At 34.3% G+C, this 19,101-nt stretch overlaps 1 protein-coding gene across 1 annotated transcript in view; it reads left to right on the forward strand.

The window, feature by feature from the left end:
• Positions 1-15,704, forward strand: part of HIKESHI (heat shock protein nuclear import factor hikeshi) — a 36,907-nt gene extending 21,203 nt beyond the window's left edge. Inside the window, exons 3-5 of the mRNA XM_045818104.1 lie at positions 10,651-10,802; positions 14,300-14,418; positions 15,625-15,704. Of these exons, the coding sequence (XP_045674060.1) occupies positions 10,651-10,802; positions 14,300-14,418; positions 15,625-15,679 (326 nt within the window). The 3' untranslated portion in view covers positions 15,680-15,704. The remainder of the gene's footprint in view (positions 1-10,650; positions 10,803-14,299; positions 14,419-15,624) is intronic.
• Positions 15,705-19,101: the final 3,397 nt, after the last annotated feature.

Consider the following 19,101-nt stretch of genomic DNA (forward strand, 5'->3'; position numbering starts at 1 on the left):
AAGAGGCCAAGATTGGAAGAGCAGGTGGGGGAGTAGGACGTTAGGTCAGATAAAATAAAAACACTTATGTGGAACTTAACAAATATTTTTTATTGTATGTATAGCACTTTACTATGTGATAATATTTAAGAATAAGAAATAGTTGATCAAATTACCTGTGGTCTGAAGAAGAGGGATGATATATATTCATGTCAATAATGAAATGAATGTGGCAGAGCTTTGTAGAATATTCTTGTTCTGAGAAAAGACTAGTTAGTATTTTATGGTTTAGGCCTGCAGAGTAAATGAGGCATCTTATGGTAGGGTTTTACCTTATTTTTTCTGGCTAACCTACTGTGAGGTTGTGTTTGGAATGAAATTGTAGAAGAATCAGTTCTGCTATTTAAAGTTATTTTTTTTTCATTAGGAATTTAAAACAGCTTTATTTTGAAATAATTTTATAATTAGAGAAAAATGGTAAGAATAGTATAAAGAATTTCTTACATTGTTCTCCCACATTCATTAGTTTTTCTGTTATTTAGTCTTTGGAGTTGTGTGTGTGTGTGTATTTTTTTCTCCCTGAAACTTTTGAGAATTACTTGTAGACATCATGCCCCTTTACTTTTAAATACATTAGCATGTATTTCCTAGAACAAGTGTATTCTTTTATACAGTGACAGTGTAATTATCATATTCAGTAAGTTTAATACAGTATTCTTGTGTAATATACAGTGTGCATTAAAGTTTTTTTGCCAGTTTTATAACAATTCCCCCTCTCCCTTCATCTAGGATCCAGTCAGAATCATGCATTACATTTAATTGTCGTATTTCTTTAGTCTTCAGTCTGCCACAGTTGCCCAGTCATTCTTTGTATTTCATGATACTGATGAAAAAAAGCTTAGCACCAAAGAGGACTTTTTAAGGAATGTTAAAATTAAAATTTCTTTTAAATCATTGTTTGAATTTCTTTTTTATAATTCTCTTTTCTTTTTGGACTTGCTGCCATATTTTAATGTACTGCTTTGGCTTTCTCTACCTATAAATATATGGTTCCTTTTGTTTCATTTCATAGTTGCCAGGGAGATACAGGGTTGGCCAAAAAGTTCCTTTGTTTTTTTCTGTAAGATGGCTCTAGTAGCACTTAGTTGTCTTTAACTTTATTGGAAACCATTTTCCAATAAATGGTTTGTGACAGCTGGGTTGTGACAGCTGTCTATCAGCCTGCATTAAAAAAACTTATCAGCCCTGGCTGGTGGCTCAGTGGATTGAGTTCTGGACTAAAAACCAAAGGGCTTCTGGTTCGATTCCCAGTCAGGGCACATACCTGGGTTGTGGGCCAGGTCTTTACTGGGGGGCACACGAGAGGCAACCACACACTGATGTCCCTTCCTCTCTTTCTCCGCCTTTCTCTTCTCTCTAAAAATAAATTAATTAAAAATCTTTTGAAAAAACATCAAAATTGGTGAATTTTTGTATAGCCATTTTAATATTGAAATTGGAAGAAAATAAACAACATTTTTGGCATATTATGTTTTATTTTTTCAAGAAAGGTAAAAATGCAACTGAAACTCAAAAAATGATTTGTGCAGTGTATGGAGAAGGTGCTCTGACTGATTGAATGTGTCAAAAGCAGTTTGCGAAGTTTGAAGCTGGAAATCGCTAGACGATGCTACATGGTTAGGTAGACCAGTTGAAGTTGATAGCGATGAAACTGAGACATTAACTGAGGACAGTCAACATTCTATCATACGGCAGATAGCCGACATACTAGAAATATCCAAATAAATAAAGTTATTGGTGAAAAATGTGTCTTTTATTTTATGGGAAAAAGTAAACAGACTTTTGAGGCCAACCCAATACTTTTAAACTTATTCGAGTTTTCATTTCAAAAATGGGTTGAGTTTGTTAAGGGGATTAGAAAGGACAGAACAAAGCTCAAGGTATTACTATTACTTCATTGATAGGAAGCGGAGCGAGTGAGCCAGAATGGGAACCTTTTACTTCTTGACATTTCTTGACTTGCTTTCTTGAATGATTTATTGTGAAGTAAGTAATGAATTACAATCAATTAAGAGTTTGTACCATAGATTTTGGTATAAACAGGCAGGAAAATGAACTATAATGAGCATCAGTTTTGGGGCTTGGCAGAGACCTCTTTTGAATCTGGGTGATACTTGTTACTAGCTGGGTAGTCTTGACCAAGTTATTTGTACCTTAGAAAAGAATTCAGGCAAAATGTACATACAGAGCAAGTGTTTCTGCGAGCATTAGAGATAATGAATGCAAACATAGAATAGTTCCTTGCATATAGTTGGTACACGTGGTTATTATGTTTTTACAAAATTATAGGAGATAGCTCTAGGAGGGATCTTAAAAATCACCCTGATAATGAAACCTCTGCAGGAAGGTTCACTGACTGTTACTGCCCTATTAGAGTGTAAATTCCTTGAGGATAGAGACTGTGTATTTTATGTTCTTTAGAGTATATAGAACACAGTGATGGACTTTAGATACTTGGAAAATATGGCTTGTGTAAATACATTTCAGACACCGAAATTCTGGACATACTACAATGTCAAGTAAATCATTTTATGTGATTTTAAATATTGCCAGTAAACCTTTGAGAGTCACATAGCTCTTAGAATTTGAAAAGTGTAATTTTGGGCTTGTCAGACTATCAATGGAAATAAGGAAAGAGGTTTTAGAAATATAGTGTGAGGCAAAAGTAGGTTTATGGTTGTGAGTATGTGAAACATTTTATTGTATTATTATTTATTAATTTTATTATTTTCTATATGAACAGCCATAAATTTACTTTTGCCCTATCCTGCATATGTAATTTCTAAATATTTATAATATATTCAATACTAAGAATGCTTTTAAGCAGACACAATTAAGCTGTTTTTATATAGCTTTTTAGTATATGTATGTTCAAGTGCCTCTTCAGAGTGAATGACTTATTTTTGGCATAACTGTTTGTATTAGCCTTCCTCTCTTTGCTGCGCTGTACACCTACAATATCTTAATGAGTGGACTTGCTTTTTAGTTCCTTCTTTTGGGGCACTTAAAACTCTTAGAAAGATTGACACTTCATGAGTTTTATTCTTTTGTGGAGGTCTTCGAAAGAACAAAGAGAATGTTTACTTATATATTTTATTTTATTTTTTGATATATTTTATTGATTATGCTATTACAGTTGTCCCATTTTCCCCCCTTTATTCTCCTCTGCCCTGCACTGCCCCTCCCACCATCATTCCCCCACCTTAGTTCATGCCCATGAGTTGTGCATATAAGTTCTTTGGCTTCTTCAATTCCCATACTGTTTTTAACCATCCCATCTATTTTATAGCTATATTTTTTATATAAGTACAATATAATAGGTACTTACATATTTTAAAAACTCATTTTATCTTACCAATTACTATATGGGTCCACTGGACAATTTTATTCATAATCCTAAGGTGCATTTGGGGCTATTAGTGATCTTATTTTTCCTATATTTTGCTTTTTCATCCAAGGAATTATTTTATCATTACTCATCAGTTATTCTCAACTGTGAAAAAAAGAGGTTGAAATAATAAATAGGATGGATGGTGAATTACTTAGAGCAGAAGTTGGCCAACGTTTTTGTAAAGGGTAAGACTAAATATTTTAGGCTCTGTGGTCCACATATAGTCTCTGTGTCATGTTCTTGTTTAAACAACCCTTTAAAAATATAAAAACCTTTCTTATTCTTAGCTCTCAGCATACAGAACATATTCAATTAATGTTGGTATTATACAAAAATAGTTCATGGGTCAGATGTAGCCTGTGTGCCAGAGTTTGCCATTGCATTTTCCCATAGTTTTCATATTGTGTTGTCCAAAGGGTTATGTCATCTTTCAAGAAATATACAAGGAGACTGGGGACACCATCTTAATTGTATACTGTTTACTTTATTGAACAGAATTTGGAATTCAAAATTTTTCATATTTGGTTTATAATGGCTAAGAAAAGAAAATTGACAGAAGAACAAGTTTCACAATCATTGCATGAATCAAAAAATAAATACAAAGAGGAGAATAGCAGCTTTCTAGGCTCTAATGATGACAAAGTTGACCACAGAGAAGCAAAATCTCAGATTGTGGATCTTCAGGTGATGATCTCTTAGGAGAATTTTCTCAAACTGAAAAAAAAAAAAGGGAGAGAGATGATTGGGCAGTATATTTCTAAGGACCAAAAGAAAATGATATTCTTATCTATTTCATTATTCAACAAGGAGGAAGTAATCATCAGTATTTTGTGACAAAATCTTGGACATGTGGTAAAAGGATGTATTCTTTTATCTTATGTTTGTGCTCTAAAATTGACTGGATGCAGCATGTAAGTGGATATTGATGAAAGTTGGTATTTATATGATGGCAATAGGTGTATAATGAAAAAAATTAATTGGATGATTCTAAATAATGTTTATAAATCTAAAAGTGACAATGTTTTGCAAATTATGGGTCAAAGAAGATGGCCATCCTTTCAATAACAAATCATGAGCCCTTAAAAGTTTGGTTACATTTACACTATGGAATACAACTTTGTTGTAAAAAAGAAGACAACTTTACCCTTTACGACAGCATCGATGGACCTGGAGAACATTATACTAAGTGAAGTAAGCCAATCAGAGAAAGACAAATACCATATGGTTTCACTCATATGTGGAATCTAATGGAACAAACTGAACAACAAGTAAAATAGACACAAGCTCATTGAGAGCAGCTGACAACTCTGGGTTGGGGGGGATGGTTAGGGGGTGGAGGGATCAAGCGAAAAAGAAAAAGGACTCATGGAAATGGATGATAATGTGGTGACTGCAGGGTGGTGAGAGGGTGGAAGTGGAAGAGTGTATAAGGGGGACAAATGGTAATAGGAAAAATACAATTAAAAAAAGTTTAAAGAACACTAAGAAAAAAATGTTTCAAAATTTTAGGGTTTCAATTATTGCATATTGATAATGCAATTGCCAGAAAAAGAACCAGAAGTAATGATAAGCGAAAATCTATTTTAGAGATGGGTTTAAAATCAGGAGTCAGATTTTTAAGATGGATGTATTCTACATTTAGCCATGACAGTTGCTGAACAGTTGTTTTCAGAGAACTTCACTCATTTTGGCTATGTATAACTTGAACGCTAGGGAAATGTGGAATGAATATTTGGGTTCACTTATTAAAAATTCTAATTATTTTTTACTCTATTCTTCTGAACTTTCTTTTATTAAAATATGTGTGTGTGTGTATGTATATATGGATGCATCATAGTAATTTATTACTGAATGTCAATAAGAATTATAGGTCTTGCTCCCACCTCACACACTTTAACACTCATTTTTAAAATTGAAACCCAGCATTCTTTGGGATGGATTGTGTTGTATTGGGGTGTTTTCCCCAATAATTAAACATAGTTAATACATGGCTCTTATGAAGAGTTTAATATTTGTTGTTTTCATTTTTATTCTAGAAAATGTTTGTTTAATGGGATAGGTAAATATTTGAGTAGACTGGGGTATTTTAAATCACCAAAACTGGGGTAGGATGTTTTGAGATCATCTACTTCAACTCCCTCATTTTACAGATGAGAAAACAAACAGTATAAAGGCCAGTTAATGTCAAGACAGAAATAAAACCCAAGTGTCTTGGATGTTAGCTTCATGGTTTTGTTTGTTTGTTTTGTTTTTAAATCTTGTGTTGTTTTTTGGAAAATGTATATATGGTTAAAAAGAGTCCCTTTGGTCTCAGATAGTAAATGATCATGGCTGCTTTTTGTTGTTACCAATAATAAAGAACTAGTTTCTTGCAGGTTTCCTTTCTCTGAGTTGTGCCTTGTAGTAGGCTCTTGACTGTTACTGAGGAAGGACACTTTGAGAATAGCCTTAAAAATTTTTCTGCTGCTTTTATTATTAGAATGTTATGAAGAATTTTATCTAATGTGTTATTTCTAAAGACCGGCTCACATGTTTTGCTTTCTCAGCTGTTTGGTTTTTTTTTTTTTTTTAATTTTTTGACAATACTACTCAGTGTAACTGATCATCTGATCATAGTTGGGTTTTTTTTTATGTTTTTAACTCTGGCTGTCATGAATTCAGATCCAAAATTAAACATGTAAATTTGTATATTATGTTCCAGGGTTTCTTCTCAGTATTTTATTTTATGGTTTGCCAATAAGAACCTTTGCACTTGGAGGGTATCAACTACTGTGTCAAGCTCATTTTGAGAATAAGAGTCACTAAAGGAATGATACAATCGCACAGTGGATCTCTTGACAATATAAAGATTGCGAAGACTTTTGAGTCATTTGTTTTTTCTTAAATTGTCTTAGTCCCAGAGAGCTTTAAAGTGAAAAAGTCAGAATATTTACTTAGTCCCATCTTTTACAGTGGGTCTTACTCAGTTTTACTTAGGAGCCTTACTCATTTGCCAAGAGGTTGTGTGTGATGAAAGATGGAGGTCGGGGATGACAAGGCTCTCTGGGCAGATGACTCCTTGTATAGTTATGAGTAAGACAATAAAAGGTCATATCGAACTACTTCCTCTTGATTGAGATCATTGGAGTCTAATGCAGACAAATAGCAGTGTGTTTTCTGAACTTAGCATAATTCTGCACTTAAGACAATTAGTGGAATAAGGAACACCAGAAGTCCATCCCTCTATAAAACAACAACAACAAAAAGTGGCCAAAACTCTCAAAATCTACCTTTTCAGGATTCTGGAAACTAACCAAAAGATCATAGCATCCAGGGGAACATTTAGTCCAGAAAAATCACTGACTCTTTGTTAGAACAGTGAACTTTATGGCATTTTAACTTTGGCCCCATCCCCTGCCATTCAGCTTAGTGGTAGTCTTGTAAATAACAACCCATGTACTTGGTACTGATACTAGTATAGAGGGAGCAGAATGGACCTCATCCACAGTGAACTGTAATTAATTTGATTTGATCTGTCTGGTGGCTCCCTAGAAGACTTATACAAAAGACCTGTATCTCACCTAACTTGAAACTCTTCCTGTGCTAAAGTGGCTTTGCTGGGAGTATTTGTCAAAAATATTTACAAGCAGATGTACTAAGTCATTGCTGTGTGAGGAAGGGACAGCAGTTGAGGCAAAAAAAAAAAATACACTAACTAAAAGCTTGGGAAGGAAAGGGAATAAGGGCTTTGAAATTCTCCAACCTGGGAATCTAAAAGACTACACACTTGACCAGGGCTGTGCATGTGCTTGGGAAATAACAGAAGGTCCTGTGATCTCACCTCTGGCTGACCTTGAGGTTCAGCATAAGCAGGAAGTGAAGGCAAAGGCAGAGCTGTGAACTGCCTGTCTGAGAGTTGAAGGCATGTCCCAACATGTGGAGCCCATCTGCAAAGACTGGGAGAAGTTTTTAGTTCCAGGCTTTTAAGGAAATCTCTTTCCAATCACTATCTGACCACTAAGCTAATAGAACAGAGACTTCAGTGGTCACACATATCAAAAAATAACAAACCACAGTATTCGGAAGAGTCATTAAACAAGGAAACAACTACAACAAACAGTAATGATAAACCTCGAAGAAGGGAAAATGATTGCTAGAGTTGCCACATTATAATATTTGACACTCAGTTTTCAACAAAAACTATGCAGGAAACAAGAAAGGCCATTTCACAGGAGAAAGGAAAAGAAACTGCCCCTAGGAAGCACAGACATTGGATTTAATAGATAGACTTTAGGTAAACTGTCTCGGATGTACTCAGAGAGCTAAAGGAAACCAGGAGAATTGAGGTATTTCCAAATAGAAAATATCAGAGAAATTATAAAAAGGAGCTAAATGTAAGTTATAATAGCTGAAAGGTATAATAACTGAACTGAAAAAAATCACAAGTGTTTTAATAGCAGATTTGAGTAGGCAGAGGAAAGAATCAGTGAAGACAGGCCAATTGAAATGTCTAGTTTGAAGAGTAGAAAGAAAAAAGTAAAGAAAAATGAACAGAGCTTTAAAGACCTACGAGATACGATCAAAGTGTACCAGCATATGTACAATGGGAGTCCCAGAAGGAGAGAAAACAGAAGGGGTGGAGAGGATATTGAAGAAATAATGCCCTAAAACTTTATAAATTTGATGAAAATCATTCTTCTACATATTTAACAAGCTCAGTGAACTCCCAAGTAGGATAAATTCCAAGTGAAGACATATAATCAAACTGCTAAAAACAAACAACATCATGATAACAGCAAGAGAAGCAACTCATCACATAAAAGGATCCTTAAGATTATAGCTGATTTCTTACCAGAAACATCTGTCAAACTTATCCCTACAAGAAATGTTAAAGGAGTCCTTCAGGTGAAAAAGAGGGTATGAAACAAGTCATTCAAAATCACAGTAGGAAAAAACACAGGTAAAGGTAACTACATAGGTAATTATAAAAGTCAGTATTATACATTTCATTTGTAGTAATAATTTCTCCTTTTTTCCTTCATATAAAAGACAACTGCATAAAACAAAAGCTGCAAGCCTATGTTTATGGGCATATTATATATAAAGGTATAATTTGTGACAATAACAATATAAGGAACAGGAGTTATCTATGAGCAACATTTTTTTATACTGTTGGAAGTAAATTGATATTAATCCAAACTAGGTTGTTATAAATTAAGATGCTAATTGTAATTTCCAGTGCAGGCACTAAGAAAACAACAAAAAATATATAGTAAAAGAAATGGTATAATAGCAAGTTTGCGTTTAACGTGATATTAAACTTAATTAAAAGGCAGAGATTTGCAGAATGGGTAATAATGATCTAATTATTGATGCAAGTATACAAATTGTTAAAAGTAAAAGATTAAAAAAGGGTATATGCAAACAGAAACCAAAGGGAGCTGGAGTTGTAAAACAAGGTTAAATAGACTTAAGATGAACATTGTTAATGGGAGATACGAGGGCATTGTGTAATGATAAAATGGTCTGTCCATAGAAGGAAATATAACAATTATAAACGTGTGCACATAACAGAGCCTCAAAATACATAAAGCAGAAACTGACAATTAAAGGAAGAAAGTTCAGCAATAGAAGTTGGAAACTTCAATACCCTATTTTCAATCAAGAATAGAACAAGCAGATAGAAAATTATCAGGGAAATAGAAGACTTGAACAACACTATAAGCTAACTAGACCTAACAGACTTAAATAGAACATTCTTTCTAGCAACAGCAGAATACACATTTTAAGTGCACGTGGAACATTTTCTTGTATAGACCATATATTAGGCCACAAAACAGGTTTCAGTATATTTAAAAAATATATTTTAAAATATTCAATATTCAATATATTTTAAAAATACATTGAAATCATACAAAGTATGTTGTCCAACTACATTGATAGAAATTAGAAACCGAGTTAAATGGGAAAATTCACAAAGGTGTGGAAATTAAAGCAACTGAAAAATACTGAAAATATCTAAGCCAGTCTTAGTGATGTGAGTGTGCAGTTTTTAAGCACAGTATATATACATTGATAAGTTTTTATTCATGTACTTGGAAATTTAAGAAGAGTTTTGATAGTTGCAATGAGTTCTAGTTTTAGGAATGTGTATTGTTCCAGAGTTTTATTCTTTATTATTTGTTTAAATATTTTACAGTCATGAGAAATACTAGATAACCCCCAAATCTATCTATTGTAAGATTTTTTCCCCTCTCATCAGATTTTTTCTGATTATGTTTTATGTGAATTAATGAAATTGGCCTATATTTTCTGTGTATAAGTTAGCTGGCACTTACAGGATCAGATGTATACTTGATGTATTTTAAAGGGAAAAGGTTATCAAATATGTTTTGTGAATAAGTGGCAAATTTCTTTATTTCCTGTTTTGATTCCAGATCTTCAGGTGTTAAAGGTGGGATGATCCATGATATTTAGTAAAATATGCTATGTTGTTTATTAGTAACAATGGCAGTTTAAAGGTCTTTAGTGGAATAATCAGAAAATGTTAAAGCTAATTCTGAAACTCTTAAAAATTATTCTCCCCTGAGAGTTAGCATTGAGAGTCTTATTTCTAATTAATGCTCATTCATTTCTCTCTCATTCTATTTATTTCTAATGGAAATTTAATCAAAATATTTTCCCCACCACTAAAGGTTAACATTTTTTAAAATTTTATTTTTACTGTCGACACTATTACAGATACCCCTATTTCTCCCACTTTGCCCACTTCCACACAACACCCCCCCCACGACCTTCTCTCTGGCCATCACTACACTGTTGTCTGTGTCTGCGTGTCATGCGTACTTGTTCTTTGGCTGATCCCGTCATCACCCTCTTTCATCCAGTCCCCCTTCCTCGCTCTTCTTTACAGCTGTCAGTCTGTTCCATGTACACATGCCTCTGTTTCTATTTTGTTTCTCAGTTTATTTTGTTCATTAGGTAAGTTTTTTAATAAGCTGCAGTAATTTTAATGTTTTAGAAAGGTAACAGCTATTTTTTTGGTAGGGAAAATTTTAGTTTTCTTACTCTTGATATGGCAAAAGGCTAGAGAGCTTTTTACATTTATCTGAAAAGACAAATTTTCATGTAGCAGAACTATTTTGAGCATGTAGATCAGAGGTTCTTCACATATTTACAAAGCTATTTGTATGGGATACAAGTTAAACTTGAAATACATGGCACATGTTAATTTCTTTCAGGAGAAGGAAGCCAACACCCTTTTGGAGCCATGAATATTGTCCGAACGCCATCTGTTGCTCAGATTGGAATTTCAGTGGAATTATTGGACAGTCTGGCTCAGCAGACGCCTGTAGGTAATGCTGCTGTATCCTCAGTTGACTCATTCACTCAGGTAATCTAATGCACGTTTTGTTATGTTCTAAAATACTTAGAAATTATATTCTATACTTTAAAAATTATCCTGGTGTAGAAAACATATAAAAATATAGGTAAACACATAGGGTGGGCAAAAGTAGGTTTCTAGTTGTTTGTATGGAAAATAATACAATAATTAATAAAGAAGAAACTGTGTTTTGTGTATTCACAGCTATAAACCTAATTTTGCTTCACCCTGTATATGACATAAGTTATTGGCTTCCATGGACATTTTCAGCTGGTCTGATTTCTCTATAGGTATTTTAAAATTTGTAAGTGCTTTTATGAGACGAAATGTTTGTATAGCAATAAATATGGGCTTAATTATAAGTTTTTCTCTTTCCCTCCCACAATTACTATGTTAGACAGTGGGTACATAGTTGTGAACCTGTTAAGCAAGATCCTTGTGCTCATGGAACTTAAAGGGTTATAATCCTGTAAGGGTTGACTCAACAGCTGTATAGCAGAAGCCTGAGAAGGGGAGGAGGGTCTAGGCAAAGGCAGAACTAGTGCAAAGGCCCTGCACTAGAAATCTGTTACGTTTGAGGAATAACAAGGTGCTTGTGGTTGGAATAATGTGAGCAAAGGTGAGACATGGCAGATGAGGCTGGAGATAATGGGGGAAGTGGCTGCAGGATACATCATATGGGACTTCATTGCCTTTTTTAAGGACTTTGGCTTATATTCTGTTTGGAGGAGAAAAACAAAGAGTTTTGAGCAGAAGAGTAATATGATTTAAATTGAATTTTGAAAGGATCACTTTTGCATGGATTTCTATTTTCATTTCTACTTTATGCCCAAACTCTTCCTAAGTATAAATTCCCATTCAATATATTTAAACATAGCAATTTAAAATTTGTCTTTCCAAAGCATCTTTTTTGGAAATCTTTTTGTTGTTGTTGTTCTAATGCTGACTCTTTGTCTTGCACAGCTGTCGTCAAGGTATTTTACAAAACTACCTTGAAAGATTTTAAAAATATTTCATTAAAAAATCATAAGCATGTAATTCTTTAACATAACAATATCACACTCAAGCACACCATGTGACACACCATGAGGTGAAATGTTCAAGTTAAAACTGTAAATTATTACACCCATATTACTACCCTACCAGCCACACTAAAGCAGGTGTTACATTTGCTGGACCCTGTTTGTCATGTTGTCACATATGCTTAGGTTTGTTTCTGGGCTCTCCCTTTTATTCCAATTAGTTTATTTGCCTGTCCCTTTGCCAGTAACAGTCTTAATGCTTGATAGGCCAAGTCCCTTCTCCTAGTCATCAAAATAGGCTTAGGTATTCTTCAGAATAATTGTAATATCATATGGAGTTCCATGAAAAAAACCTTGTTGGAATTTAGTTGGAAATAACACTGGTTTTATAGGTTTGGGCAGAATCGCTGCGGTTATCACATTAAGTTTCCTACCTGTGAACGTGTTTTATCTTTCCACCGAACATGGTATTAAGTCCTTTCATTTATTTTCTTTTCAAGAGTGTTAGCATATTTTCCACAAATGTTATCAGCTTGTTTTAACTTTTTTTTTCTAGGTATTTTAAAGACTTTGTTTCTATTCTGAATTGGATACTTTAAAATTTAATGTATAAAGTTTTTTTGTTGCTAATGTGGAGGGTTGCCCTCCCTCCTTGCCCCCACCTCTTGCTGATACTGATCTTTTAGTGCTCTTACTGGACTCTGATATTATTGGGTTGGCCAAAAATTTTGTTTGTTTTTTTGTAAGATGGCTCTAGGAGGCTTGGTTGTCTTTAACTTTATTGGAAACAGTTTTGTTACATTGTATTGTGACAGTTGTCATATCAAAGTACATTTAAAAAAAAAACTGACCTGGGTGGTGTGGTCCAGTGCATTGAGTGCCTGCTTGCGAATCAGAAGGTCGCCAGTTCAATTCTCAGTTGGATCACATGTTTGGGTTGTGGGCTGCTCCCCAGTTGGAGGTGTGTGAGAGGCAACCAATCGATGTTTCTCTCGCACATTAATTCCTCTCTCTCTCTCTTTCTCTCTCCTTACCCCTCTCTCTAAAAGTAAATAAATAAAATCTTTAAAAATAATAATAAAAATATCAAAATAGGTGAATTTTGTGTATCCATTTTGATATTAAAGATGGAAGAAAATAAGTAACATTTTTGGTGTATGTTGTTTTATTATTTCAAGAAAGGTAAAAATACAACTGAAACACAAAAAAAGATTAGTCAGTGTAGAGAGAAGGTTCTGTGACTGATTAAACCGTGTCAGAAGTGGTTTGCGAAGTTTCAGGCTGGAGAGATCTCGCTGGTCTATGCTCCACGGTCGGGTAGACTAGTTGAAGTCAGTAGCAATCAAATTGAGACATTCATTGAGAACAATCAGCGTTCTACCATATGCGAGACAGCCACCATACTCAAAATATCCAAATCAATAAAGTTATTGGTGAAAAAGAAAAACATGTCTTTCATCCTACAGAAGAAACTAAATAAATTTTTTGGCCAGCCTAATAGTCCAAGTGTTTTAATAGTAGATTCTTTTGGATTAAAGTACCTTGGTATTATTCAACAAAAACCCTAACGGGATATTTCCTCTCATGTTAGAAAAGAGACAACAGGAGACTTATTGGCTAGTTTTGTGTTCCTAAGAAAGTAATGTTAGGAAGATTATTTTTGAGTGAATTGAAGGTAGTATTATCTTTAGTAGTTTATTTACTTCTGGGCTCAGGGCTTAAACCAGATGTGAAGGATATGTGGATTTGCCCATTTGAAGGTCGATGAGAAGAAACAGGTGAGGAAATAGAAGAAATGGAATAGTATTGCCTTTCTCTTTACATTTGATGGCAAGTAACCAGTTGTTCCTTTATTTAAGTTTTATCTTTCTGGCAAGAAAAACATTTCTTAGACATGGTTACTGCTTTATGTGAGAAAATAGATTGGTTTGAGGAGGGTGATTTTTGAGGAGATGAACATAGTTGAGATAGAGAGAGAGATAAAAGAAGATACTTTGAAGGAAAAACATTTTCTCCCCAAAATAAATTGTTAGGAATATAAAATATTTGGTAGCAGAAATTCTTTGAGACACAAAGAAAGTACTAAAGGCAGATTGTTATTTTTTTTTTTTTGTGCCATAATGTCATTTTATGACCTCCCTTAACTTTTAGCATTAAATTGTCTTAGAACTCAGTTCTTAAAACTGAGTTAAGGCAGGAATATCTTAAAGTTTTTATTTATTTATATTTAGAGAGATGGGAAGGGAGGGAGAAAGAGAGGGAGAGAAACACATTGATCAGTTGCCTCTCGCTTGTCCCCAACTGGGGACCTGGCCCGCAATGCAGGCATGTGCCCTGACCTGGAATCTAACCGTCAATCTTTTGATTCGCAGGCTAGCACTCAATCCTCTGAGCCACACCAACCAGGGCATTATATTTAAAATATTAAGGTCTAAATGGAGTATTTAGTATAATACACTAATCTATTCATTATTAACTTTCCAGTTCACACAAAAGATGTTGGACAACTTCTACAATTTTGCTTCATCATTTGCTATCTCTCAGGCCCAGATGACACCAAGTCCATCTGAAATGTTTATTCCAGCAAATGTGGTTCTGAAATGGTATGGGACATTTTTTGTGTCTAATATTTTCGTAACCATATATGTTTTTTGCATGTGAACATGTTTCTTACATTTAAACATATTCTTTTATTGTGGACATTATACATTATAATTTGCATGCCATTAAAAAGTATGTACTACAGATTTCAGAATATGAATGGTTCTTACCCTAAATAATCTCGTATAGTAGCCATTTTGAATTTATAAAGACAGGGCAATACACTTGTCTGTGTTTTAGAGACCATAGTTAAGGAGTATAATTATATATATGTATAAATACAGCATGTGTGTATGTGTATATATATATCTATATATAATACAACTATATATATTATTTTATAGTTTATATATATACTATACAACTATATATGTATTTTAAATATTTTATTTATTTATGTTTAGAGGGGAAGGGAGGGAGAAAGAGAAGGAGGGAAATATCAATCTGTGGTTGCCTCTTGTTCCCGCCCCCCCCGCCCACTGGGGACCTGGCCCACAACCCAGGCATGTGCCCTGAATGGGAATTGAACCAGTGACCCCTTGCTTTGCAGGCCAGCACTCAATCTACTGAGCCACACCAGCCAGGGCAATTTTTTATATTTTGAATTATAAGTACCATATATGAGGCTTGCAATGTCAACAAAACTTAATTTTTGTAAGTTTAGAATGATTTCACCTAGAGAAAATATATATAAGGCATTAGGGTGGTTTATACTGCACCCTGTACATGAATGATTAATGAATGTATTTCCCCGGCTTTCCCATGTTTTCATTTTTGCAGGTGTTTCTGTTCACTTTGACTTTCCTAGTGGTGGGGGAGTGTATAGGGAAAGTTTACTGAGAAGCCATAGCATGGTGAAGCATGAATAGCACTGAAATATATGAGATTTGAGTTATATGACCTTGAATCTATTACTCTCACGTACTTAGCTGTGAAATGGAGAAAGAAGAGTTAGATTTTTTTTTCTTCGGGTCCCTTAATAAAATTTATTAAGATTTATGCTTTTTGATATGAGAACCAGTTATACTTAAATCACTGTTTGCTATCTTTGTATAAATTAATAATTAAACTTTCAGATGAACTTTTTAGCTTTTTACATTCTTAGCTTTTGCGAAGTGACATGTAAAATTGTCTGCTTTTTAATAAATCATTTGAAAAATTATGAAAGACTTAATTTTCTTGTAAATGTGTTTTTCTTTCTTTTGTAGGTATGAAAACTTTCAAAGACGACTGGCACAGAACCCTCTTTTTTGGAAAACATAATTTGAATAAAATAATTTTTAATGGATTCTGAAATTTGTCATGTTTTGAAAATAAATGACTCCATTTAAAAGCATGAAATTAAAAGGGTCATGAAAACTAAGTTTAAAAACTGCTTAGTGACTATGAAGCATAACTAAAATATTTATAAAAAATTAAAGATATTGAAAATGAAAATATGTTTCTCATTCCTGACTACTTCCCCTTAAGCTTAAAATATTCAGAGGCAAAACATTTTGTTTTGGTTATGATTCATTTTTTACTTAAAAATAAAGTATATTTACAATGATAGTGTTCCAAATAACATTGCATTTATAATCTTTTATTTATTTTTATACTAGTTTTTTAGAATAGTTAAAATCAACCATATCAAAATTTGGGGAAATTTTTTAAAATATCAAATATATAGTTTTACATATGAAGAAATAATTTTCAGTTAGGATTGCTTAGGATTACAGGTTTTATTTTTTTTACTTAATATAGGCTGGCTGTCAGTTTTTTATATCTGCAAATTCATATATGTGTATTTATTTAACAAAATTGCCATGGTTAATACCGATGAGGTTTTATTTAATATTGGTAATGTTGTTAGACAGTTTTGTTAAGAAGATAGGATCTTGTGTGTGGAGATGAAGCTGGTATGTCATTCAGAAGGGAACTCGGACTCATTTGTGCTGGCGACTTCCATTGACCAAAACCATCATGATCTCACCTGTAATCATAGCTACATTTGTTAGCTTGCTTTACCAAATGAGTGTATGTATAAGAACTGTGTGGTGACTCCAAAGGAAGAGCACATACAGGAGTTTGGGACCTGGAGTTGGTTTTGGATTGTCTCAGTAGAGATTGGTGAAAATTTAGAAAATAGAAAGTTGCTGGTATAGTTACTCTCTTTAAGAACATTTGAGCCTATGCAGAATTATTGTTAGATCAGTTTATGGTCTTGAAACATGCATCTGACTGAGCTGGTGTTAAGATTTTGAGGTTAGGTAATTTTTTGCATTGTTAAAGCTTGGTAGACTTACCAAACCTTTATTGCAAGTTGCACATTTTTGCAAATTGTACTTTCTCTTTCAATTCTCCGTTCCCTTCAGGTCTTTCTTCAGCCTAAGTCAAGGATAGACCATTATCTTCTGGAGTTAGAATCAGTTCAGATTTGTATTGCTATTTACTATGTGTCAAGTATTCAATGATATGATTGGTTTCAAGCCTTTATGCTAACAATAGTTGATCACTGATGAATCATATGACTTGATAGTGGGCTACACAGCAGTAGTTAAGACTGCACAAAATGTGTCAACCAACTGTAATAAAATCAGTAGAAGCAGAATGATTGTTTGTTTACTAGAATGCAAAGCCAGACCCTAGTTACAAAAACATGTCCTACAGTCCACCTGGGTGTAGTCTAATTTTCCTTTAGCCTAGTTAGAGACTGTTCCATATGTCCAGTTATCTTTATAGAGTTGCAGCAGGAAGTGTTAAATACAAACTGCCACTTGGCTTGCCAAGAGGAAATACAATGCTATGTGATTGTCCATAACAGCTCTAGGTGGTGAATGTAAAGGGGTTGGTTGGGCTTGTACAGCAGTGAATCAAAACTAGAACAACTACTTTTAGTTTTGCTAAAACTATAGCAAAACTAAAGCTCTGCTATAGCACAGGATGAATTCTAAATTTGGACGTCCTTTTCTAGTTGTATTATTCTTGCTGTTGAAGTAGGTAGTCTTGCATAGTGTGCATAGAGAGTCCCTCTGAGTAGCCAATATATGCTTCATTTTGGAACTTCCTGGTTATCCTTTTCAAGAAAACACTACACTGAAGAGAAAAGGGCTTTAAATATCTGAACGCCTCTTCATTATTTCAAGTATGTAAGATGTGTCTAAGTTTAGGAGATAGATGAAAGCCTGGTGTTGACCTAAGTAATCCCTGGTCAGTTACATATAATATTAGGAGTATAAATATATTTTATAGCAGGGATGAGCCAATAATTGTTTCTTTATGGTTGGGCACATTCTCGTAGTTTAGGTCTTGCATTGAAGTCTGAGAAATCTTAGGAGAAAATGACTAGCTCCAGCTTTGCCCCCTCTCCTGGTGAGCTTGGTTCTGGAACAGTGCTATAATGATCATAACATAAGCATTTTGTTGACTTGGAGAAAAGTTCCAGTTTTTACAAGAATTGGGACAAATAATGTGAGGAAAATTCAAATATCAGATGGGATCTTTGGGAGGGAATTGATCTCAGGAATTTAAAGGAATGAATATTAAATCTTTTACGGAGGAACTTGACAGATTCAGAATTGCTAGGGTCTGAGGAAACGGCTGAAAATTTTTGCATTTCCTTTTTTAAGATTTTATTTATTTGTTTTTAGAGAGAGGGGCAGGGAAGGAGAAAGGGAGAGAAACATCAGTGTGTGGTTGCCTCTTAGGCACCCCGCACTGGGGACCCGGCCCACAGCCCAGGCATATTCCCTGACTGGAAATGGAACTGGTGACCCCTCAGTTTGCAGGCCCATGCTCAATCCACTGAGCCACACCAGCCAGGGCAAATTTTTGCATTTCTTAAAGTAACCAATAAAGATGACAGAGGACTAAGAGTACAATGAAAAAGATGTAAGAGTATACTAAGAAAACTGTTGGATGATCTCCAGGAAGTGCCAAACCATAATAAGCAAAAGAAGGAAAAGGAGCAAAGGTATCAGAAAAATTAACCTTTTTTTCCTGCTTTGACCAGAAGCTGTCTACTTTTTGTTGTCATCTGCTTGACTTGAGGGTCTTGGTGAATGGTCTTTGTCTAAAGATACTGGCTTCTGGAGGATTCCTAAGAATTGTAGGTTTAAAGACTCCTTCCAGAGTGGTGGTCCAACTGTCTGGAGAAAATATTTGTGATTTAGATGGGAAAATGAATCCAGAATCAGTGTCTTGGAGTTTTATTGCCACGGTAGTTGCATAGTGTCTATTAGGCTAATTTTTTATTGAGGGCAGTTTTCTCTGATGTCTCTTCCAGAAGACAGTTTGCTGAAGACTGAGAATGTTAAAGACAGTAATGTTTTTGTAGAATAAAGGAGAGTGGAATCCATGATTGAGGTATAGCACAATTAATTTGTAAGATTATTATACATTATAATTACTACAAGACTCAAATGTATTACGGACAGTGATGGTCTTTAGGCTGTAAAGTATATCTATTTGTAGACAGTTATTGCATCAGTCTGTACATGAACATGACCTTGTTTCTTCTTTTTTCTTTAAATATATTTTATTGATTATGCTATTAGATTGTTCCATTTCCCCCCTTCACTCCTCTCCACCCTGCACGCCCTCTCCCACCCACATTCCCCCCCTTTAGTTCATGTCCATGTGTCATAAGTTCTTTTGCTCCTACATTTTCCATACTATTCTTGCCCTCCCCGTCTATTTTCTACCTA

Source organism: Phyllostomus hastatus, unplaced genomic scaffold, assembly GCF_019186645.2.
Source record: "Phyllostomus hastatus isolate PE091 unplaced genomic scaffold, TTU_PhHast_1.1 phas_scaffold_317, whole genome shotgun sequence".
Classification (NCBI taxonomy): domain Eukaryota; kingdom Metazoa; phylum Chordata; class Mammalia; order Chiroptera; family Phyllostomidae; genus Phyllostomus; species Phyllostomus hastatus.